This window comes from Myodes glareolus, chromosome 1, assembly GCF_982192425.1.
Source record: "Myodes glareolus chromosome 1, mMyoGla1.1, whole genome shotgun sequence".
NCBI lineage: Eukaryota > Metazoa > Chordata > Mammalia > Rodentia > Cricetidae > Myodes > Myodes glareolus.
Window position 1 is genome coordinate 126,319,933 of NC_142026.1, and position 23,831 is coordinate 126,343,763.

The following is a 23,831-nucleotide window of genomic DNA, read 5'->3' on the forward strand; positions in this document are numbered from 1 at the left end:
GGATTTGAAGAGGTCATTGAGAGAAATTAGAGATTGATGACAAGTGGCAGGGTCGGAGTGCTTGAAGAGAGCCCAGAAGACGCAGCCCAGCTGCAGTGGAGACCCAAACATTTTGGAGATGCTAGTACAATGGGATGCCTGCCAAGGACAGCAGCAGCTGTGGAGCGGAGCCAGCATGAACCTAGTGTGTGTGGATGGCAGAGCCAGAGAAGTGCCAATGACAAGGCCCTAGAAGACCAGAGGACCGTCTGGGATCCTACACATTAATCGTTGATTTTTTTTTTAATACGGCTAAACTTTGGATTTCCTTTGATCTGACTGTGTCCTGGATCTTCCTTTTTAAATAAAAAGTATGTATTTTTGTTGTTGTTGTTATGCTTATCAAGACAGGGTTTCTCTGTGTAACAGCCCTGGCTGTCGTGGAACTCATTTTGTAGACCACGCTGACTTCGAACTAACAGAGACATGCCTGTTCTGATTCCCGAGAGCTAGGATTAAAGGCGTGCTTGGCTTGTAATTTATCTTTTATTTTACAAGAGCCCACAGTCATCCCAGAATTTAAAGCCCTCCTAACCCTATGTTCCTAGTGCTATAGTGAGCCGCCATGCCTACCTATGATTCTTGATGAGTCATCATTGATTACACTTTACATAGCTGAGTTTTAAAAATATATTTATTTATTTTATGTGTATGATTTCTGGCTCTGTGTATGTATAGGCATCATGTGCTTGAGGAGGCCAGAAGAGGGTATAGATTCCCCCTAAACTGGAGTTTAAAGATGGTTGAGAACCTCCATGTGAGTGCTAGGAATCAAACTTGGGTCCTTTGGTAGTGCCGCTAGAGCTTTTAACCTGGGAGCCAAAGTCTCCAGCTGTACACAGCTGATTTTTATCTAAAATTTCTGCCACCTAAAATATTCACTCACAAAGAATGTTGTTGTGAGAAACAAATTTTATTAATAATCAAACAAAATATGATTGTGTTATGAAAAGGACTCACAGGAGCTCTGGAATAGATAGTAAAGATTTGGCTTTGTAGCTGGGTGGTGGTGGTGCATGCCTTTAATCCCAGCACTTGGGAAGCAGAGGCCAACGGATCTTTGTAATCAAGGCCAGCCTAGTCTACAAAGTGAGCTCCAGGACTGCCAGGGACACACAGAGAAACCTTATCTCAAAAAAACAAACCAAAAAACAAACCAAAAAACAAACAAAAGGATTGGCTTTGTTAGCCTTAACTTACATATAAACTTAGGCCTGGGTGACATGAATATTCTACGTAAGTTACTGTAGTTCTCTCTCCCTATGATGAATCTAGAGTTCATATCCTTGGAGCTATCACTTTTCCAGCAACAACTGAGATCACAGTGTTCGCATTTCAAACTACTCCCCTGCCCCTATCACTTGTGGCTTTCTTCAACTGCACCTCCACTCTGGCGTCATAACCTCACCTACAGAAATTCCAGGATTTAGGACTAGCACAGAAGAAACTAGAGAAATAATTATTTTGTCATACTAATCAGTAAGATTGTAAATATAGCATTCTTTGTTAACGGAACACACAAATTTGCATGCACAGTTGCATTCGTCCTCTCAAAGGAAGACTTCTAGATCAGCTCTCCTGAAAGGAGTTTGCCTTACAGGATAAGAAGAATCATGTGGTTGGTTTGTTTTTGTCTTTAAACATTCTTACCTCATCAAAGCCAGCAGCCTGCAAATCCTGAAACATCTGTGGATTGACTTCTGAAGGGCTCCGGGAAGAACTCGTTTCATTTGCAAATGGTAATAGAGAATTTCTAATTTCTTGCAAGGCTTTATGGTGTGTGCCAAATTTGGGTGGATTTCTCACTTGCCTGGGATCTTCAATTGACATCTTGCTCAGGTTATGCTCGGCCTTTGCAGCATCAGATGGTTTAGATAAATTCCTAAGCGATTCTCGGATCTCCTGCAGCATTTGTCGGCTGCTGCCAGGGTAGTTGCTGGCAGGAAAGGTCTTAGGCCTCATCTGTCTGTACCCTTCTGGTTTTTCACCCCTCTTCATGAAAGCATCTATATGTGGCCCCGTAAAGCACTTCTTCAGGGCTAACCCACAGACTCTGAGAGATTCCTTCTGAGAAAAGGTGAAAGGAGAAGTTCCCAGGAACGTCAAAATCCTTTACAATTGAAGTAACTAACCTAAAACATAAAATACATAAGTAAAGTTATAGTGATTATGAAAGCAGCTCCTTGTATGGGGAAACCCCCACTGCTATGAGAATTGATAGCTCCCAACTGAAGCTCAGACTTCATCAAGTAGTACTGTAGAATTTAGGTAAATTGTTTCACTTCTCTGTGCCTATTTTCCTAGTTTAGTTTCTAAAGGTGATTTACATTATTTCTAACTAGCAGTTACTTGTGCCCCCCCACCAAATCTTAAGACTGCTTTAGTAAGTATATAAAACACATACAAATGTAAAGGATTACTAAATGAACCTTAAGCAAACTCCCTCTCCAATTTTAAATCTTGGAAATTTGACTTCAGTGTAAGATTTATTTCTAAGAACGGTACTAAGAAAGATTTCACATGACTTTTTTCAGAAGATTCTAAACCTGTTTGGGTTTACCAAACTACCAGATGTGAACAAGGATATCTATATCCTAAAAATGAAATCCAGACCATCAAACCAGGCAGTAATCTCAACACTAAGAAGGTAGAGGCTGGAGGATTTCTGGTATATAGACAAGGCCAGCATGGTCTACAGAGTGAGTTAGGGCTAGAGAGAGAGAGAGAGAGAGAGAGAGAGAGAGAGAGAGAGAGAGAGAGAGAGAGAGAGAGAGAAACAACAACAACAATCTTAGGTCATCAGGCTTACATTCATTAAGTGCCTTTACCTGGCTCTTCAATTGTTTGAATAACTGCAGTGCAGCAAACGTTGTATCCATGCACTACTTTTTGTCTTCCTGCATAGCTCTAACAACAGTCATGTCTCAGTTCTGAGCTATGACAGTTAAGGTTCACATGTATTCCTTGCTTCAAGGATTTTAACAGAGCTCATTCAAAATAATGGGATTATAACATGGAGGAAAAGTGGCTCTCTAAATCACTGCACTGAGTTCTCCTGACTACTTCTGGACATGTGAGCAGCACAGAAACCTCTGTGGGATTAAACCATCAATATTCTCTTATTTGTTACTAAAAAGCAGTATCATTATAGCTTAAATATGACATGCCCCAGAGACTTTAGGAAGTGCATCGTAACTAAAGGAAGTAGGTCACTGGAGTACATCCTTAGGGAGCTATATACTGTCTGAGGTCCCTTTCTGACCTTACTGGCTGTCATGTGAGAAGTCCTGCAACCTCCCAAACTATTAATCATAATATATTTTTCCTCCTTTAACTTATCCGAAGTAATTTGTCACAGTGATCAAAAGTCTAAGAGAGAAGCTAGCCAGATGTCTCAGCAGGTAAAGATGTTTGTTAAGCCTTTAATTCCAGCACTTGGGAGGCGGAGGCAGAGGCAGGCAGATCTCTGTGAGTTCAAGGCCAGCTTGGCTTTAGAGTGAGTTCCAGGTGAAGCTCCAAAGCTACAGAGAAACCCTTTCTTGAAAAAACAAAACAAAACAAAACAAAAAAACCAAAAAACAAGAAAACATTTTTAGGTTTACTTATATTCACTTCTGGGCCTTTTTGCTAAGATCAAATATAGTGTCTGTTTTTATTAGTACACCATCTGACTTTTCTTCCTCTGAGAACAAAATGGTAGATTTTTGGAGCTGGGATTGGAACTGGCACTTGATGTATACATTCACACACCAACCTGATATTGCATTACCTCCAGACAATTGCCCCTTCAGGGGTCTTTAAGACCCTTGTACTAAACACAGTGACGACTTACTTTGGAGCTAACACTTTTGAAGTCTTAACTTTCTGTGTTGAAAAAGCATATATGCTTTGTAAGTAACCAAGTGTTTTTAATAGTCCATGAGCTGTTTTTCCATCTGGACTGTAAAGTGCATACATATAAAATCTTACTTATATAAAAATTTAAAATATTTTTAAATTGTTTTTTTTTAATCTAGCAGAAAATTAGTATCAAAGAAGGGGGAGTTATAGCTCTGACCAAATGGTTCAGAAACCTTTGGAATTGGTTTATAGAAAGAATTTAGAAAACTTTTGTGGATGTGGGCTAGAGACTTCAGAATGACGAGAACAGAGCCTCAGTGGCAATTCTGGAAGGTGTGCAAAAACCAGAACAGTAAGAGAAACAAAAGCAAGAAAGGCTGTGCTTGTGAGATTTCAGACTGGAATAGGAACTCTACTGAGAAATGAACTAAATGTCACCGTGTTGCACTCTGGCCAAGAACATGTCCTGAGAATTTTCATTAAGTAGAATTGAAAGGTGCTGAGTTTAAAGGAGGAAGTTTCATGGGAGCTCAGATTATGGCTTGGTTATTGCTGACTGCCTTAACCAGACTTAATGTGAAAACTAGGAGGAAAAAGTAAGAGAAAAATTGGGAAAAAAAATGAGTAGTTTGACCAGAAAAGGTAAATATTCAAAATTTCAGACAAGGATGGTATGGTTGTGAGAGCTGGAATTAAAAAGAAACCACTGAGCCAGGTGATGCTGGCACGCATCTTTAATCCCCACGCTCAGGAGGCAGAGGCAGGCAGATCTGACTTCCAGGCCAGTCTGGTCTATTGGGCAAGTTCTAGGACAGCCAAGGCTACACAGAGAAACTTGAAACTTGGTCTTGCGAAAAAAAAAGAAAAAAAAGGAAGGAAGGAGGAAGAGGAGAAAAAAGAAAAGAAGAAAGGAGAGAAAGAGAAAAAGGAAAGGAACCACTTTTCTTTTTGGAAAGATGACTCAGTTGTTAAAAAGCATCACTCTTCAGTCAATCAGAAAGCCTATATGCAGGATGCTCCAGTCAGGAATTGAGTTTGTAGAGGCCTTTGAAGCACCATTCAAAATTCAAGTTACAGGATCTTAAAAAGGAAAGCCTGAATATTATTAGGCCATGTGTAACTGTGCCAAAGTTCTTGCAGGCAGCCTTTGAAAGAACAGTGCAAGATATTGTTGAGGTAAAAGCCTAAATACAAACTGGGATCCCAGGATGTTGGAGATGCCAGGCACATAGAACAAATGTCAAGGACAGCCAAAGTCAATAAATGAAGCTGGCCCAAGAGATAGGCCATGTCAAACAGCAAAGGGCCCAAGGGCACTCAACATTATGCTATCATGGACCCAGATGCTAGTCAGGACTTAGCTTGGGGTCTTACTTTTGCTCTCATTCCCCGCTTTTGAAATAGATTTACTCTGTGTCACTATGTATTAGAAATACATAATTTACTTTTCTCATTTTCCAGGGTCTCACAAATATGAATTTGCCTTGGGCTTTAAGGGAGACTTTGGGTTTTTGAACAAGAGTGGAATTATCGACACTATGGGCACACTTGGGAACAAAACTGACAGCATTTTGAAGTGACCACAAGCCTTTGGGGCCTAATGTGGAGAATGCCTCCAGAGATTCACTGGTAAAATCTAGGTGCCCAGCGGGTGACCCCTACTTTGGGAGGTTCCAGAAACATATTTACTTATTTATTTTAGACTTATTAATTTATTATGTATACAACATTCTACCTCCATGTATGCCCGCACGCCAGAGGGCGTCAGATCTCATTACAGATGGTTGTGAGCCACCATGTGGTTGCTGGGAATTGAACTCAGGACCTCTGGAAGAGCAGCCAGTGCTCTTAACCACTCAGCCATCTCTCCAGCCTCCCCTCCCCTGAAACATATTTAAAATAAGGACACTGGGCTGGGGATATACCTCAATGGTAGAGCAACTGCCATATTTCTTGTAGAAATTATACTCAATTTTTAAGGCTTCATTCAAATGCCTCCCCAACAGAAAAATTCTCCCAGAACTTGTTATTCCCTGAGCAAAAGACATTTTGCATGATCCAAATAGAGTGTTTTTGTTATATTATTTTTCCTAGATCACAGATTCACAGAGGATTTGGTGTCTTGACTTTGTTTAATGGACAAAGAAAAAGATCTAGAAGTAAAGTGCCTTGAATAAGATTATCTTTTATAATTTTTTTTAAATTTATTGAAATTTATTTTTATGTGCATTGGTGTGAAGGTATCAGATCCTCTGGAACTAGATGGAGTTAAGAAGAGTTGTGAGCTGCTATGTGGGTGCTGGGAATTAAACCTAGGTCCCCTAGAACAGCCAGTGCTTTTAACCACTGAGCCATCTCTCTAGCCCTATTTGTTTGTTTATTTATTTATTTATTTATTTATTATGTATACAGTGTTCTGTCAGCATTTTTGCTTGCATACCAGAAGAGGGCATCAGATTTCATTATAGATGGTATGAGTATCTGAGTATGAGCTAACAAGTGGTTGCTGGGGATTGAACTTGGGACCTTGGGAAGAGTGGTCAGTATACTCTTAACCCTGAGCCATCTCTCCAGTCCCAATAAGGTTATCTTGTAGTCAGCTGGATGCTAGACTAGATTTCACACACTCTAGCCTAGTCCAGGGCACTTTTCATTACACCTATGACTTAAACTTTCTTGATCACACTCAAGCTTGAAAAGAGTTAAAGTTCTTCAGATTGAAGAAAAAAACTTCCGTGAAAAAAAAAATTGAGGTGGGTGGTGGGTGGCACAAGCTTTGAATCCCAGCACTTGGGAGGCAGAGGCAGGCAGGTATCTGTGAATTCAAGGCCAGCCTAGTCTACATAATGAGTTCAGCACACAGAGATCCTGTCTCAAAACAAAACAAAACAAAAATGGACTTTCTTCAAAAATGCATTGCCTTGTATATTAGGAAAAACAACAATAAAAAACCAAAAACAGGTACAAATACATAGTAAGATTTCAAAAGCCAGGCATGGTGGCATACACCTTTAACCCAACAGAGGCTGAGGCAGGAGGATCTTTGTGAATTCAAGGCCAGCCAGCCCAATCTGTGGTGAGTAACAGGTCTGGCAGGGCTGTACAAGAACTAGTCTCAGAAATAAACAAAAGCAATCTAGTGTTAACTTGGGCTGGACTAACTTTATAAAGACAATCTGCTAAAACCCTTGGTGAACTGTATATATTGTTTCTCAGCAGCACAGTCCTCCTGCTCAGAGAGCACTTCTGACACATCCATTGTCCGACATGTCTTCCCAGTTACTCTCTAAGGATTGACTGATCAAAGGGCTAGAGAGATGGCTCCCTAACTGAGAGCACTAGATGATCTTTCAGAGGACATGGCTTCTAATTCCAGCACTCATACTGGCAGACCATAATTGTCTGTAACCCCAGTAGAGGATCCAACCTTCTCTTCTGATCTCAGCAGACACTAGGCACACACGGTGCACATACACACACATAAAATACTTAGAAGAGGAAGAGTTAACTGACCAAAGTGAAAACTGGTGGTAGGGGTTTGTAGGTCGGTCTGCAGAGCGCTGCTGGGCATGCAGAGACAGGGGTTAGATACCCAGTACCACCTAAACTGGATTTGGTGGTATGACTGTAATCTCCGGAGGATTATAAATTCAAAGTCATCCTCAGCTACACAGCAAATCCTAGGTCAACCTGGGCTACAGAGATCCTGCCTCAAAATCAAGTAACAAAAAACATGAAAACTGCTGAATGTGTGGCAATTTAGTGAGCTCCTGTCTGAAAGAGAAGAGGGAGGGGCAGAGGGCATCCTCACCATCCATCTGTAAGACCCTACACACATACAGTGTTCGGTACCACAAAAAAAATATATATATGTAAACAGTCACTTATTTTTGTATTGGTACTGAAAAATGGTCATTTCTACTTTATAATATTATTAAACTTTTGTAGGGTACAAAAGTCATCTAATCTAAACATCACATCTAAATGAAATTAAATAATCAGAGTAGGAACCATTAAAAGAGTATATGTATACAGAACAACAAAAACTAGCATGAAAACCAGAAACTTAAATGGTGGAAACAAAGCCAGGTACCATACACACAGTTTAGGAGAAGATTTTTTTATTATTATTATTACTTTGAAGAGTCTCAAAGCATACAGTCAATAATCAGGCACAGAGAGAGTGCCTTTCCCACATGTGCTGCGATCTAGTTTCTTGCAATAACAGCCTGTAAGAGAAAGGCAAAGACTCCTCGGACTGACTGCCTTAGGGAATCACTTGGCCCATATTACCTACCCGACCACTCTTAAGAGAAAACCTTAGTTAGGACAATAAAAACTGAAAGTATTCTAGCAGTTAACTATACCTTTTTCTTCCTTGTGGAGGAAAGCTGATTTAAAACAAACAACATTTGTGGGGCATGATGGCACAAACGTTAAACCCAGAAGCAGGCAGACCTTTTTGATTTCAAGGTCAGCTTGATCTACACGTGGAGTTCTAGGCTAAATAAGTACGATATATTGAGGCCCTGTCTGAAGAAAATTATAATAACCTTCAACAAATAATCCATAACTGCCCGTCAGTCTTCATGATGCCAGACATTCAGGCTAATTTCCAAACTCTGTGCGATACCATATTGTGTGAGGCTGTACTTACTATTCATCGGACATAACTGCTAGAGAATACTCATACTTTAAAAGTCATATTTACAAATGTAAACAAAAAATTTAACCTTGTTCCCTTAGAAAATGATTTTCAATGGCAGAAGACGAAGAAGCCAGGATAAGCCACCTGCGACTCATTCTGCGCTCGGAGCGCTCTTTTCAAGGTGCAATAAACAACCTTCCCTCGATTGTCTTTCCTTCTTTTTCCAAACTTAAACACACGCTTCGACTAAGCGGACACCGTCTTCCCCATCCCTAGCCACTAAGCGGTGACCTAACATATTGCAGCGGGCTGGAGAGAGTTCCCCGATCACATCAAGGTCCACCACGACTCGAGGCCCGCCGCGGGGCGAAAGAAGAGCAGCGGGCTTGCTGCAACCTTCCGAGAAACACCAGCTCTCGCTTATCTCCCCTCTAAACCTGGGAGGGGCGAGGTGGGGGAGAGGCCGTCGCCTCGGGCCTCCGCCGGCTCTGTCGCCAGCCTAGTTCGCACCTCGGAGGCCTCAGCGCCCCGGGCTCTTCCTGCGGCGCCGGGTGCGGCCAACCTTCATTTCCCCAGGGCAGGGCTCAGCTCAGGTCAGCGCGAGTAGCCCAGTCAGGCCCGGACCCGGCCGGCCGATCCCGCCGCTCCACCGCGGCCCCTGGGCCCCCGCCAGCGGGGATGGGCGTGGGCCTCGACGGCCACCGCCCCGCCGACTAGGGCTCGGGAGAAGAGTGAGCCCCACCCGCGGCGCCGGCTCCGGACTTACCTGCAGGGGACAGTGGGGCTCCTGGACAGCGGCCGCGGGCCCGAGGGCCGGCGCCGCGGCGGCCGGAGCCCGTCCCCGGGGTCGCTCGGGGTTCGGGATGGGGCAGGACGGGGACGCACGCCGTGGGGGCTGCGGCCGGCCAGCGCGGCCCGACGCAGGGTCGCGAGGACCTGGCTCTCCCCTCAGCACCAGGCCGTCGCTGCCGCCGCCATTTTGCCTTCCACTCCGTGTCGCCGCCGCAGTCCGCCGCGGGTTTCCCGGATGTGGGCATTTCCCGGCGTCGCTTGCGCGGGGGCCGAGGACTGGGGGCTTCAGGCCGCCCCGCTGGGGCCGGGAGCGAGTACTTGGCTGGCGGCCTCTTGCACGGCTGCTCGCCCGTCGCCCCGAGTCCGGGTGAGCATCGCCTGCGGGCTCCAGTCGCCCGAAGAGTGGAGTCGGAACCACCGCATTCTGGCTCCGCACCGAGACGTGACCCAGGCGCGACGCTGCGAGTGTGGGTCCCACCGGGAAAGGGCGGTGAGCGGCGCTCCGAGACCACGGACGTTTGGAGGCAAGACGTGTAGGGCTTGAAGTAAACCTGAGTCTTCGGGACCTTGGAGAGTACGTTTTTGGACTCAACCGGATGCAGTATTCTTGAAACTGGACCTATGGATTAGTAGAATTCAGTCCCTCGGATCCGCAGGAGAGGTCCTTTTAGCCGTAAATGGAGTAACGGGGCCTGTGTCAGAAGTTGTTTTCTTATTAAATTGAATCTGCTGTCCAGGATGCATCATTGACTTTGGTCCTAGAATGTACTCTTTTGCGGGGATATGGTCTAGGTACGGGCTCTCTAGGCAACCGGGGGTGAACTGGAACTCGCGATTCTCCACCTTCCCGAGCATTAAGATTCTACCAACACTGGATCCGTCTACTTACCCCCTGTAAATATGAACACTTTCCCCAGTTTTGCCGCTAAGAAATACGTGCAATTAGTATTTTTCAGATCATCTTTGTGTGTTAAGCTAAAAAAAATAGTAATCAAACTATGCTATACAGGTGCCCTACTGAACTATATCCTCAGAACATTCCATAGTTTTCATTTTGAGACTGGGCCGCACTAAGCCATTGGGCTAGCTTTGAACTCATTTTGTAGCCCAGACAAGCCTTTAAACTTGTGATCCTTCTGCTTTAGCCTCTGGAGTAGCTGAGATAGCCAGCCGGACCTTCTCCACAAAGCTCAGCTCTGCTTTTTTTCTGAGATTACTGGGTACTGTCTCCAAAGGTTCAACTGTGAAAACCTCGGATTGTGAAAAAAAAAAAAATCAGATTGTGAGGCCAGGGAAATGTTTAGTGTGGTTACTGCCATTACTTTATATCTGTTGTCATGGTAAAATCCCTAGTGTGCCTTCAACCTACTCTGTGGTTGAATGCTTCCTGCATATCGATGTCCCATCTTGTGCTTTGGTAGGTAGTTAAAAATTTTAAGAGGCATGTAAATTCAGTGAACCATGTCTGCTGATTTGAACCAACTATTAAAAAAAAAAAAATAGCCACAGAGCTAGAGCTGCTGTTTGAGAAGGAAGCTAAGTCACAGCTTCAAGCCAAGGTGGAAGGGTCATGAAAGATCCTTGGGAAACCAAGGGAGTGAGGAGTGGATGTCTCACCAAAGGCCGCAGAACACAAACCACAGACCTCCAACCGGGAGTTAGAGAGCACGAGCATCACCGACTTTGCAATGAGTATATGAAATTATTTTGTAAATATTTTCAACCTTTAATAATTAGAATAATTCTTTTGGAGCACTTTCTATATTAGCACATTTTTGAATATTTTAAAAAACTATTACAAAACTTAAGTTATAATTCTAGAAAATATTGTTCACAAGCGTTGATATGTAAAAACTTATTTTTGGAAATAAATTTGGCTTATGTAAGCAAGAATTGGTATGCTGGAGAATCTTGGTATGTGATGTAGCTAGTTTTCAAGGGGAAGGGTCAACAGTTGACATCCTTTGAAAGAGCTGAACCTCACAAGGCCATGTGCATAGCAACCCTCCTTATGCCTGTTTCTGTTGGCTAGATAGTTTAATTCAAATAATTCTGCTTGGATTCTACATTGTTGTGTTTTATAGAATTGTTAAGTTAAATGAAGGCCTGTGTTGAACAGGCCTGGACCCCTCCGATGTCTACACTCTGAAGATCTCTTGCATTGATTAGATTCTAATAGTGTTGGGGGAAGAGTCAGCCAACAAGCCAAAACTGGGCATTGAAGTTAACAACAGTTTTCTGTTTCCTTGCAAATACCATATTTCTTTATGATTGGATTTTGCACACGGTAGAATTAATAACTTTGGGTTTTTTCACTTTCATGAAAATAGTTGTCTGGTAACATAAATGGCTTCTGCATCAGTCCCACAAACAAGACAGGGACCTAAAACATCCAAACTGTTTACAGATAGAGTTCTGCTGGGAAGCAAACTTGTGATTTCAATGCGGTCTTTGGCAGGATCTGTGCTGAGCCAGGAACTTATTAGAGACTGGTGAACAGTGGCCTGGTTACTTATGCTATGAGACAGGAAAGTGCTGCTTCTTCCTCCTGTGATAAGAAAAGAGGGAAAAAAATGTTAAGACATGTCCAAGGCAACCTGTAATATAAAAACATTTATTGGGACTCAGGGTTTCACAGGGGTAGAGTCCACGACTATTATGGAGGGGAAGCAAGGCAGCTGGCAGGCAGAAATAGCCCTGAAGCAGTAGCTGAGTTTACATCCTGATCCACAGAAAGACACTCAGGAATGGCTTTTGCTTTTGAAATCTCTGAGCACCCCTCCCAGTGACACACCCTGTCCAACCAGGCCACAGCTCCAAATCCTTCCCAAACAATTCTACCAACTGAAGATCAATCATTCAAATATATGAATGAGTCTATGGGGGGGGGGCATTCTCATTCAGCCCATAAAGACTAACTTCATAACACTAAACATAAACCTGTTGATATTTCAAAAAGATAACAATTCTAATATATTTAACTCTGTTAAATCAGGCTTATGTGGGGAGTGAATAAGCACAAGATGATAAAAATAATTCTATTATGTCACCTATTTTTATTATTTTGTTTTTTGTTCTTTGAGATGGGGGTCTATGTAGTCCTGGCTATTCCTGAACTACTTATGTAGACTAAGCTGGCCTCAAATGTTCAGAGATTTGCCTACTCCACCTCCTGAGTGCTGGAATTAAAGGAGTGTACACCACACCCATTTTCTATCATGTCATTCTAAATTTTTCATTACATTATGTGTGCAGGCATGATGTATGTGGCCACAATCAAAGGGGAAAGCAAAAGGAAAGACTCGTTCTAATTTTAATTATTCGTGTATGTGCATATGGGTCATGAAGATCAGAAGGGATCTTGTAGAAATCTATTCTCTCCACCACGTGAGTGCTGGGAATCAAACTCAGTTGTCAAACTTGGTGGCAATGCCTTTACCCACTAAGCCATCTCACTAGCCTGATGTCATCTTTTTGACTAAAAACTTACTCAGTGTTAGTAAATACTAAACATTTGAAGGGAAAATATAGATACCAGATTTGTAGTCAAAAGAAAACCCAGAAATTTAGCTGATCCCCATTTTTTCTCTTTATTGTTTTAATGAAAAAAAACCTCAGAGAGGTACCATAAAGAAACAAAAATAAGGAAAAAAGAACCCAAAATGTACACAGAAACATAAGTTTCTCACTTGGGAGGCAGAGCATCTCTGAGTTCCATGACAGCCTGGTCTACAAAACGAGTTTCAAGATAGCCAGGGCTACATAGAGAGAACATGTATTAAAAACCAACCAAACAAAAGAAATACAAGTTCCTAGTTCACATGAATGAGTTTATAGGGGCCCAAGAGATGGCTCAGCTGTTAAGAACATATACTGTTCTTACACCTAAGACTGATAGCTCGCAACCACCTGTAACTCCAGCTTCTGGGATCTGACACCTTCTTCTAGTCTCTGCTACAACTATACTCATATTACATACAGGAATATAAACACACACAACATATAATTAAAAATAAAACGAATAAGCAGGACAATAGTGGTGTATGCCTTTAGTCCCAGCACTTGGGAGGCAGAGACAGGCGGAGGATCTCTGAGTTCGAGGCCAGCCTGGTCTACAGAGCAAGTTCCAGGACAAGCTCCAAAGCTACAGAGAAACCCTGTCTCAAAAAACCAGAATAAATAGATAAGATAGACAGATAAATTGAATCTTTCCTTTTGCTTTCCCCTTTGGTTATTTTATGTGTATGTGTATGGGTGTTTTGCCTGCATGTATGTCTATGCACCGTGTGTGTGCCTGGTGCACGGACACCAGAAGAAGGCACTGGATCCCCTGGTGTAGCGAGGAGCTGTGGTCAGGCCTGCTTTTTGTCCCACCCAGCTCCCACACGGCTAGTTTAGCCCCAGAAATAACAACAGACAAATTGTATTCATTTAAACACTGCCTGGCCCATTATCTCTAGAGAGTTAGTTACTGGCTAACTCTCACATCTTGATTAACCCACTATTAATAATCTGTGTAGCACCATGAGGTGGTGGCTTACCGGGAAAGATTCAGCATGTCTGACCTAGTGGCTGGCTTCATGGCATCTGCCTCATTGCCCTCTTCCCAGCATTCTGTTCTGCTTACTCCACCTACCTAAGGGGTGGCCTATCAAAAAGGCCAAGGCAGTCTCTTTATTAACCAATGAAAGTAACACATAGACAGATGACCCTCCTCCACCACCCTGGAATTATAGATGACTGTGAGCTGCCATGATGATGGTGGGAATTGAAACAGGGTCCTCTGAACTCTTAACTGCTGAATCCTCTCTCTAGTCTTTGTTTTTTTGTTTTTGTTTTGACACAAGGTCTGTTTTGTTTTTAGCCCCAGCTAGCCTTAAACTCGACTCTGTATCTTAGGACATACTTAAACTGATCATCCTGCTTCCACCTCTCAGCTGCTGGGAGGTTCCATTAAGGCCTGTTTTGCTCCTTTTCTTTATGCTCCTAGTCTGCTTACTCCCTACACAGTAATTTCATGTATTTTTTGCAGTTACTTCCTGTTTTATTCTACTGTAGTCCGTGCTTTTAACTGCTGAGAATGTGTGAGCTAGAGAGCTTCTGTCTGTGAGCACTACACACACTGGATCCCCTGAAACTGGAATTACGACATACATGCCAGCAAAACACTCATACACCTAAAATAAAAGTTAATCTTAGAAAAATAGGGCATGTGGGCAAGTTTGGTGGTGCACACCTTTAATCCCAGCACTCATGAGGCAGAGGTTGGCAGATCTCAGTGAGTTTGAGGTGAGCCTGATCTACACAGCAAGATCCTGGCTCAACTTGAGATTTAAAAGATCCTGAAACAGCACCCTGGAACTTTACCTTGGTGAAAGAGAGAAGACTTTTCGGATCCATTTGTGGAGGCATCCCAGTGCCAGAGGGATCCATCTTCAGAACAAGTAAACAGATGATCCGGATTGGATGGGTGGAAGTGAACCTCCCACACTAAGAGACAGAGGCAATCAATGTTAATAGTCCAAGATGGTTAAATGACATAACAGTTACTGGTTTTTCTGGCCTACTCCACAAGTAGTGGCTTTTTTTTCATGTTATAGTCACCAAAAGGTTACAATCTGTCATTTCTTTACTTTTGAAGTCTTTGATTTTTAAAGTTTAGCGGTTTTCCAGCTCACTGCACATTTTTATACATTAGTGTGATCCCAGCAGCTGGGAGACAGAAGTTTGTCTTGAACCCCTAATCTCCCTGCGTCTGCCTCCCAGCTGCTGAAATCACACATGCTTAAATAGGGTCAAGTGGCAGTACAGGTTTAATGTTTGCTTACTTGTATTTCTGTTCAAGCAAAGGCATTCTATTTGAACAGAAGAGGGCATCAGATCCTCTAGGACTAAAATTACCATTAGAAGTTGTGAGCCAGTATGTGGGTGTTGGGAATAGAACATGGTTTCTCTGGAAAATCCATCTTTCCAGCCCCTTGGTTTTTTGAAATAATGAAATGATAAAGAGTCCCTTTCACAGAAAGCAAATATCAAACAAAAAGATCAGTTGGAGCTTGGGATACAGGCCAGGGGCAGAGCACTTCAGGGGCTTGAAAACATATTTTATGAGATAGCGGTGGCTCATGCCTGTGATCTCAGCACTTAAGAAGCTGAGGCAGGAGGACTTGGTAAGGTGGAGTCCAGTGGCTACACAGTATGTTCCAGGATAATCTGGGTTACTTACCTCAAAAGTACACAAAATTAATTGATTAATGAGCAAATTAGCAAATATTAAGTGATAATTTTATACAGAACAATCAGTAACCCGACAACATACAATATGACAGTTTGGTCCATCGATTTTATTTCTAAATAGTCCCCTCCTCCAACCCCCCACCCAAAAAACAAACAAACAAAAAACGAAAAACCTAAGGAAATCAGCTCAGTAAGATGAGTGTGCAGTAGCTGGATGGTAGTGGTGCACTCCTTTAATCCCAGCACTTGGGAGGCAGAGGCAGGCAGATTTTTGTGAATTTGAGGCCAGCCTGGTCTACACAGCAAGCTCTAGGGAATCAAGGCTACACAAAGAAACCCTGCCTCGAGCTACCCAACAAAAGCATGCAGTTCTGCATATGATGAAACATTAAAGAGCTAAAACACAGAAAAGGATTATCTAGCTTATACTACGTAGATATTAAAAGCTTTGATGTGAACCGATCCCTGTATATCATTATGTGCTTATATGAGGAACTCTTCCCACAGAAGCATTCTGCATCTCCACAATACTCACTTTCAGCCTCATGAGCCTTAAGTAAAGACACGGGCATGGTGCCTTGTCTAACATCCCAAATACTCAGCATCCCGTCCTGGCCCCCAGTAGCGACAACATGCTGCTGGTTGGGATGTCTGTCAACACAGTGGAGTGGCACTCGGTCACCAGTCCTTTTAAAGAAGATAGGACAACATCAAAGATGTGGGAAAGGACAATTTCTCTTTGCATAAAAGGAAACATATTTCATTTTAACAACCAAATAATAAAATTATGTGACTGGAGATACTAAATCTTAGTGGTGCAAAATTTTTAACTAAATTACACATATTTATAAATAATAGTTTTAGAATTAAAGACTACAATTACTCATTCAACTTGGAAACACAGGAAGCAAAGTAACACAATGGTAAGATGTGTGAGGAAGACTTCAATGAAAGAGTATGAATCAAGCTGAAGAGCTGGCTCAGCAATTACATGGGTGCTACTCCAGAAACCTGAGTTCAGCTCACTGCACCCACACCAGCAGCTCACAGGAGCTCCTGTAAACCTGTCCTGCAGGTACCTGCAATCACGTGCACACAGCCACACAGACATACAGTATAGTTCAAAATAAACTTAAAAATATGTATAAACTATACCAATTTTCCTTTATGCCTATGCTCTTAATTTATGTTTTTTGTTTGCTTTTTAAACCTGATACAATATTCTAGTTTCTTGAGAAAGCAGCAAAGGTTACAGATCTAGAAAGGGTGATTTCTGCTCTGAAAAAAATTATCTTGAATTGTATTTTTTGTGCAATCACACCTACAGTGTATTTTACTCACTACCAATACAATCATTTGATAAACAGCAGCAAGTTTTTTGTTAAACAACATATACTTCAAAGACATAAAGGCTCTGAATCAATACAACAAATACTTGCTAAATTTAGGATGATCGAATCAACTCCATCATGTTATCCTTGCTTTATCAATTTAATCCTAGATCAGTGTCTCTGAAATGCATTGAAATGCAAAGCTGGGGGACAGGAACAAAATAGCTCAGCAGTTAAGAGCACAGGCTGCTCTTCCAGAGAACCTGGGCTCAATCCCAGCACCTACAAGACAGCACACAACTGCCTGTAACTCCAGTCACAGCCTCTGGGGGTACCACATGCATGAAGTACCCCCACATACACAAGCAGGTAAAACACTCATACACATAAAAATAAATTTAAAAACCACCACAAAGTTGATTGCAATAACCAAACATAACTTTGTGCCACACTGCTGAAATGGCAAATCAAACTTACAGTGATAATATCTGACAGGGCTCACTTCCTTGTTGTCTGAAATCCCATATTTTTAATTGTCCAATGGAGTTTACTGTAACAATCTCAGGAGTTCGAAGGAAGGTTACAGCATGGAGTGTACTGCTGTCCGCGTTATCTGCAAGTTTAGAAATAGTAGTATTTGTTAACAGGCTCCTTTTAGGGCACATTGCTCCTACTGGCTGAAATACTGTAATTTCTGATGATTCAGCATACTTTTTTACTGGAGAACTATATAGTAAAATACAATACGTGTCTACCAGAGAGGAAGAGAGTGTCACTCAACAGGGCAGTTGTTTTCTAAATGCAGGGCTGATTTACCTCTTGTTTTTTCTATTTCCTCTTAAGATTGCTATATTGAATTCCTTATTTTCTTATTTTTATCTTATTTATTTTTTGGGTTTTCAAGACAGGGTTTCACTATGTAGCCTGGCTATCCTGGAACTCACGCTATAGACCACTCTGGCCTTGAACTCACAGAGATCCCTCTGCCTCTGCCTCCTGGGTGCTTGGATTAAAAGAGTGAGCCACCACTGCTTGGTTTTTTATAATAATTTTTTTCTTGGATTTCCTGAAGTTTTAGGCTTGAGGCACATGATACAAACTTCCAGACTTAACTTGTGCCACTTCTGCACATTGCCAGCAGGCAATAGCCTTTAACAGTGTTATAACTTAGAGATTAAAGAACACAAGAAACTGATGCCTGGGTGCAATCCTTGGAGATTCTGATCTGAGAAGTCTAGGGTGGGGGAACCAAGACTCTTGTCAGGCAAGTCTGAGTGAAGCACAGTCAAGAAGCATCTCACGCACAGTGGTCTAAACACCACTAGAGTCCATCATTCTGAGCTCAAAGATGTTCAGCAGCAACCAGTTTGTGACCTAAAGATACCTAACTTCTGTTGCTGTGCAATCTGATCCTAACTTACCTTTCTAGCTTCACCTTTCATCTCTCCAATAACAAATATCTAATGTCAGCTCACCATAGACTCTGTCATGTGCTGTCTGGTTTTACCCTGACTCCACGCTATTCCCACTTTTCTGGCATATCATGTCTTAGCATTATTTATGATACAGAATCAAGAATAGATTAATTGCCACTTGCTGCATAATTATGTGATAATTCCTTCTACTAAAACAAAACACCACTACCCAGTATGTTTCTGCTCTTTTATCAATTATTCACACTGGCCTTATCCACACACTGTCTTACAAAGGGACCCTGCCATGCGTATTTTCACACTCTTTACTTAAAACCATACTTACTTAGTTCAATTACTATGTGATAGAAGAAATACGATTTCTCTCACCTATAGTTCTTACAGCCTCCTTGTGGTCAACTCTGAAGAGATTTATTCGCCCATCTTCTCCAACAGTAACAATTTCTGGGTTGTTGCACACAATCCCTGTACATGGTGCACTGCTATAGGAAGGACTGCCAGGACCTGTATGGTGGTGAGCTGCAGGCCACTGCTGATTGACTGACAGAGTCTAGGCATCAGAAATGAGCATACTATTAATCACAGCAAAGGTCTTTAGAATGAGCCTTCTCTCCTCAGGAATTTTTGTTTGTTTGAAACAGAACTTCCAAGTTTTGGGATTATAAGTGAGCCACTGTGTCTCTTAATAATAGTATAATATTCTTATGTCCTTGTAGAAGAGAAATTTTCCTTTTTTCTTTGTGGGTTTTTTTTTTTTTTGGTGTGTGAATGTACGTGCATGCATGCATGTGTGCATGCACACTGGTATTTTGTCATGAGCATTGGGTCCCCTGGAATTGGAATTACAGACAGTTGTGAGCTGCCATGTGGGTGCTGGGAATTGAACCCGGGTCCTCTGGAAGAGCAACCAGTGCTCTTAACTGCTGAGCCATTTCTCCAGTCCCTTTGTATTTGAGCATACTGGTGCTTAGAACCCACTTCCAACAAATTTCTGTACATTCTAATTAGACTCACCACATTTACCTAAAATTAATGATTTCTGTTACCAAGTAGCTGAATGTTTGATTATCCTTTAAAAATTTATGGGAATCAACTGATATATAGGGGACTAACTTTTGTATCTTTTACTACATGATTCCATTAAGAAAACAAATGAAAGCTGGGCATGGTGGCATATACCTTTGATCCCAGCACACAAGGAAGCAAAGGCAGATGGATCTCTTAGTTTAATGTCAGCCTGGTCTACATAGTGAGTTCCAGACTGACCAGACCTACATAGTGAGATCCTGTCTCAAAAACAAAAAGGTTATGTGCATGTGCGCGTGCCTGCTTGAGTTTATATGCACCTTCTGCTCAGGTCAGAAGGGCGCATTTGATCCTCTGAAGTTAGACTTACAAACTATTGTGAGGCACCTGGTGTGGGTGCTAGGAATGGAACTGGGGTTCTCTCCAAGACCAGTGCACACTCAACTTCTGAGCTGTCTCCCCAGCCTCAAGAGAGGTCTTTAGGTAGTGGGACCTCTGAAGACCTGGGTTCTATTCATAAAAACAAAACTGCTGTTCCCCCCTCTTTGTGGTTTTTGGAACTAGAAGCTGAGCATGTATACATGCTTGCTCATTCACTGTCTCCCTTCAGCCCTGTAAAAGACTATCAGAAAAGTTGAGAAACCCTATAGGAAAATTACCACCAGCAGATGCTACTATTAGAGCTAATAAACACAGTTTATTTAAAGGATGTCCAATTTCCATAGAAGCAAACGTAAGCATGACGTAGACTTATCAAAAAGTTATATGGGGCTGGGGATGCTCAGTGCCAGAATGCATGCTTCGACCTTCATCAACCCCTCAAAAGTGGACAGTAGCCTCTCCGATTTGACTTCTCTTTGAGCTAAGGTTGCGCTGTGTTGTCCAGGCTAGTCTTGAGCTACTGTGATCAAACAATTCTTTTCTCTCAGCCTCTGGAGATGTGGGAGCTCCAGTGTACCCATGACTGAGTCGCCTCAGGTTTAAACTATAAAACACTGTGAACTCAACACAGAATCTTCTGTAAGCCTCTTCAGAAATATCTAAAACACAAGCTTGCTCTCCCAGCGACAGTTCTTTACCTGGCTATTCGGATGGTGAAGGAACACTGTTACACATCCTGTTGATGAAGCAGCTACAATTCTTTCCTGGTCAAAAAACTAAACAGAAAGTTTCTGCATATTATTATAGATTTGGAAATATTAATGAGAAAAAAATCCATTACTTCAACTTGACTAATAGCAAATCCTGTAAGAATTTAAAGAAGCAAGCAGCCTATAAACACTAAGCAAATGAAATATGTTAACATCTGAAAGTAAAAATTTCTATATAAATTAGGAGTATTTTCATGCGGGATAAATAGCAAGTTTAAAATTTTACTCCACATTTTTCATTTTGGGCTGCAGTGACGAAAGTCTGGAAATGTGTTATTCCTAAGTGTGGCAGCGTTTTACTGAGTAAAATCCATGGCATCTGAAGTCTTTTTTTTTTTTTTTTTATGAGGAAGGGGGCTCTCTGTTGCCCAAATTTCCCTTGGGCTTCTATTGCTTCAGCTTCCTAAGCAGCTGGAATTACCAGCATCTATCACCAGTGCAGCTTTGAAAATACATTACTGGTCTGAGACCTTTTTAAATACCTTCTAAAATCATATAAGTTCTCTGAGTTTTGATAAACCTTTAAAATAGAAACACTAATTTCTGCTAAGTAGTTAAAATGAACCACGGGAAAACAATCCTGCACAATATTTTCTATAACTGTTCAAGAGATATCACTCTCATCCATCGAATTAGTTGAGTAGTGAAGAGTACTTGAGGGCTGGGATACATCCACTCAAAGGTAGAGAGCGCCTCCCGAGTACATGTGAGGTCCTGAGATCATTCTCATCACAACACACGATAAAACCCGACTCACAGATATGAAATGCAAATTAACATACCTGTATAAAACTCATCAAACAGGGTTTGGCATGTAGATGGGCAAATATTACTGTTATTTCCTTTAAGATAAGGTCTCACTATGTAGCCCAGGCTGACCTTGCCATCCCTCCTGCTCTGCATTCCCTGGGCTGGAATTAGAGACTTACACCCCCATGTCGGGCTTGGGCAATTAATTTTAAAACAGAGTGACCTGAATTCACTTTCCAGCCCCACTCTGTCACCACGTGCCTAAACAAGGATGTGGCAAATTACAATTCAGAGATTAGTGTCCTGTAAACCTGGGGTGAGAGTAGTCAAACTATAAGGTCCTACATTACCTCTAAATGTGTTCTCAAATTTCCAAAGTTAGCTTTGGGTGACAACTCAGATTTACCTGTAAATCCATGACATCACCATGATGTCTGATATCGCACAGTAATTGATGGTCTCCTTCAAAGCCCCCGTCAGAATCCAAATTTCCAAAATCTCCAATAGACCACAGTGAAACGCAATTTTCCTGCAAAGCAGAAAAGTTTTATATCTTGGGGTGACGAAAACGTCAACTCTAGGAAAGCAAAATTCAGATTGCCTTTTGGGCGACCTTGCTTCAAAAGCATCTCAGACAAACGATACGGTAAGAGCTGAAAAGATCAGAGATGTGACCCGGTTCGGAAGGTAGGACTACACACTTGGTGATGGTTTAAAACCAGATCCGAGGCTCAGATACACCACCAGGTAGCTGGCACTCAAGGGAGCCTGGCAAATCAGAAGGTGCTTTCGCGCGCCCGCGCAGGGGGCGTGGAGCAGAGCAGCCGGGACCCGCCCGAGCCCGGGTACCTCATTGTCCCAAGAGCCCGTAGCGAAGGTCTCTGCGGTCTGCAGGCTTCCGGAAGGCACCGGCCGCCAGCGGGTTTTGCTGATTTTCTGAGACACGAACTTAGCATAAATTTCCTCCATGCCGAAATCTACAAGGTTCAGCAGAAAAAGCACACTGCGCGCCCCTCAGGCCCGCCCCTTCCTGCACGGTTCTGATTGGATGAGACCTCACTGGGGAGACGGTGGCCGTAGGAAGCCAATTCTCGACAGCAGGAGGACACGCCAGCCCCTGAACTGAAGGAGTCCCTGATGCTCACTCCAAGAGGCTTCTCCGAAGACCCAGTCAGTCCCTAGAACCTTCACAATAACACACACTCCTAAGGTGAACTTAGCCTAGGAACACTGACAATATATTATTTGTGCAATAACTGTGTAATGCCAGACGAATTTTTAAAAAATTAAATATTTTTGTTCTTTATAAAAACTTTGTTATAAAATTGTTGCAAGTTAAAAAAATATCAACACACGAGCAGGGCGGTGTGGTGCATGCCTTTATTTCCAGCACTCAGGGAGGCAGAGGCAGGCTGATCTCTGTGACTTCCAGGCCAGCCTGGACTACAGGACAGTCAGAAGTACACAGAGAAACCCTGTCTCGAAAAACAAAAATAAGAACAAAACGAAAACAAAACAAACAAAACAAAACAAAACAAAAAAACCCAACCCAAATAAAAATCGACACACACCAAAATTAACCTGACCCAAAGACTGTACAATCTATACTATACTATACAATGAACTTTTATACATTTAGCAAAGCCATTCAGAAGTTGTAGAACTTCATAATTATCTAATCTATATTTATTTTATTATTGAATATATTTTATTCACCTATCCACAACCCCCCCCAAAAAATCCATGACTGATTTAGAGATAGGAAAACAATTACATTTATTATTCTTTTTGATAAATCCTTTAAATTTTTAACTTTTTAAAGAGATGTTTAAACTTCATGTGTGTGAATGTTTTGTTTCCGTGTATGTTTGTGTCTACTGAACATGTTCACACCTGGTGGTAAGGCCAGAAGAAGGGGTGTGAGTCCCTGGAACTGGAGTTACAGAAGGTTGTGAACTGCTATGTGGGTGCTGGAAAGTGAACTCAGGTCCTCAGGAAGAACAACGCGGGCTTTTAACTGCTGCTCTCTCTCTCTCGCTTTCCAGCCCTTGAAAATAGCTTTATTTTTACTTTAAGTTATTCTTGAATATGCCTCTGCATATTCGTAGGAGGCCGCTTGTTGGTTCCCGGCCTCCCGGCTAACTTAGACCTGAAATAATTACACAGTAACTGTATTAATTAAATCACTGCTTGACCTATTAGCTCTAGCTTCTAATCGACAAACTCTTATATTAATTTAATACATTCCTATCAATCTATATATCACCACGTGGCTGTGGCTTACTGGGTAAAGTTCTCAGCATCTATTTCTGGCCATTCCATGGTTTCTCTCTAACTTTGCCTTTCTCCTCTGATGCTACAGGCCAAGCCAGTTTTTTATTCATTAACCAGTAAAAACAACACAGAGACAGAAGGCCCTCCCACACCACATATCTGTGCATCTGAGGGCAGGTGCCTGGAGTGGCTCTGGGTATCCTGGTGCTGGAGGTATAGGCAGGTGTGAGTCATCCCTATGTGGGAACCAAGGAGTCAACTTCAGCCCTCTGGAAGAACATCAAATACTTTTAACTGCTGAGTCATCTTT

General features: G+C 42.2%; 3 protein-coding genes and 1 non-coding gene across 4 annotated transcripts in view; 1 reads left to right on the top strand and 3 right to left on the bottom strand.

The window, feature by feature from the left end:
* Lats1 (large tumor suppressor kinase 1) overlaps positions 1-2,167 on the bottom strand; it is a 27,827-nt gene extending 25,660 nt beyond the window's left edge. The window contains exon 1 of the mRNA XM_048424993.2: positions 1,690-2,167. Coding sequence (XP_048280950.1) covers positions 1,690-2,037 — 348 coding nt within the window. The 5' untranslated portion in view covers positions 2,038-2,167. The remainder of the gene's footprint in view (positions 1-1,689) is intronic.
* LOC146895809 (uncharacterized) lies at positions 2,034-10,712 on the bottom strand. The gene is made up of 3 exons (XM_085685636.2): positions 10,689-10,712; positions 9,294-9,938; positions 2,034-2,171 (listed from the first exon to the last, which is right to left on the bottom strand). The coding sequence occupies exons 1-3, from the start codon at positions 10,710-10,712 to the stop codon at positions 2,142-2,144; spliced, it is 699 nt and encodes a 232-aa protein (XP_085541762.2). The 3' UTR covers positions 2,034-2,141.
* On the top strand, positions 3,647-3,829 carry LOC125394676 (U2 spliceosomal RNA). The gene has a single exon (XR_007230301.2). It is a non-coding gene; the product is annotated as a U2 spliceosomal RNA (small nuclear RNA).
* A 309-nt stretch (positions 10,713-11,021) lies between the features above and the next one.
* Positions 11,022-22,281, bottom strand: Nup43 (nucleoporin 43). The gene is made up of 8 exons (XM_048425219.3): positions 22,097-22,281; positions 21,654-21,776; positions 20,426-20,503; positions 18,690-18,870; positions 17,365-17,500; positions 16,092-16,243; positions 14,687-14,809; positions 11,022-11,867 (listed from the first exon to the last, which is right to left on the bottom strand). The coding sequence occupies exons 1-8, from the start codon at positions 22,214-22,216 to the stop codon at positions 11,638-11,640; spliced, it is 1,143 nt and encodes a 380-aa protein (XP_048281176.1). The 5' UTR covers positions 22,217-22,281; the 3' UTR covers positions 11,022-11,637.
* Positions 22,282-23,831: the final 1,550 nt, after the last annotated feature.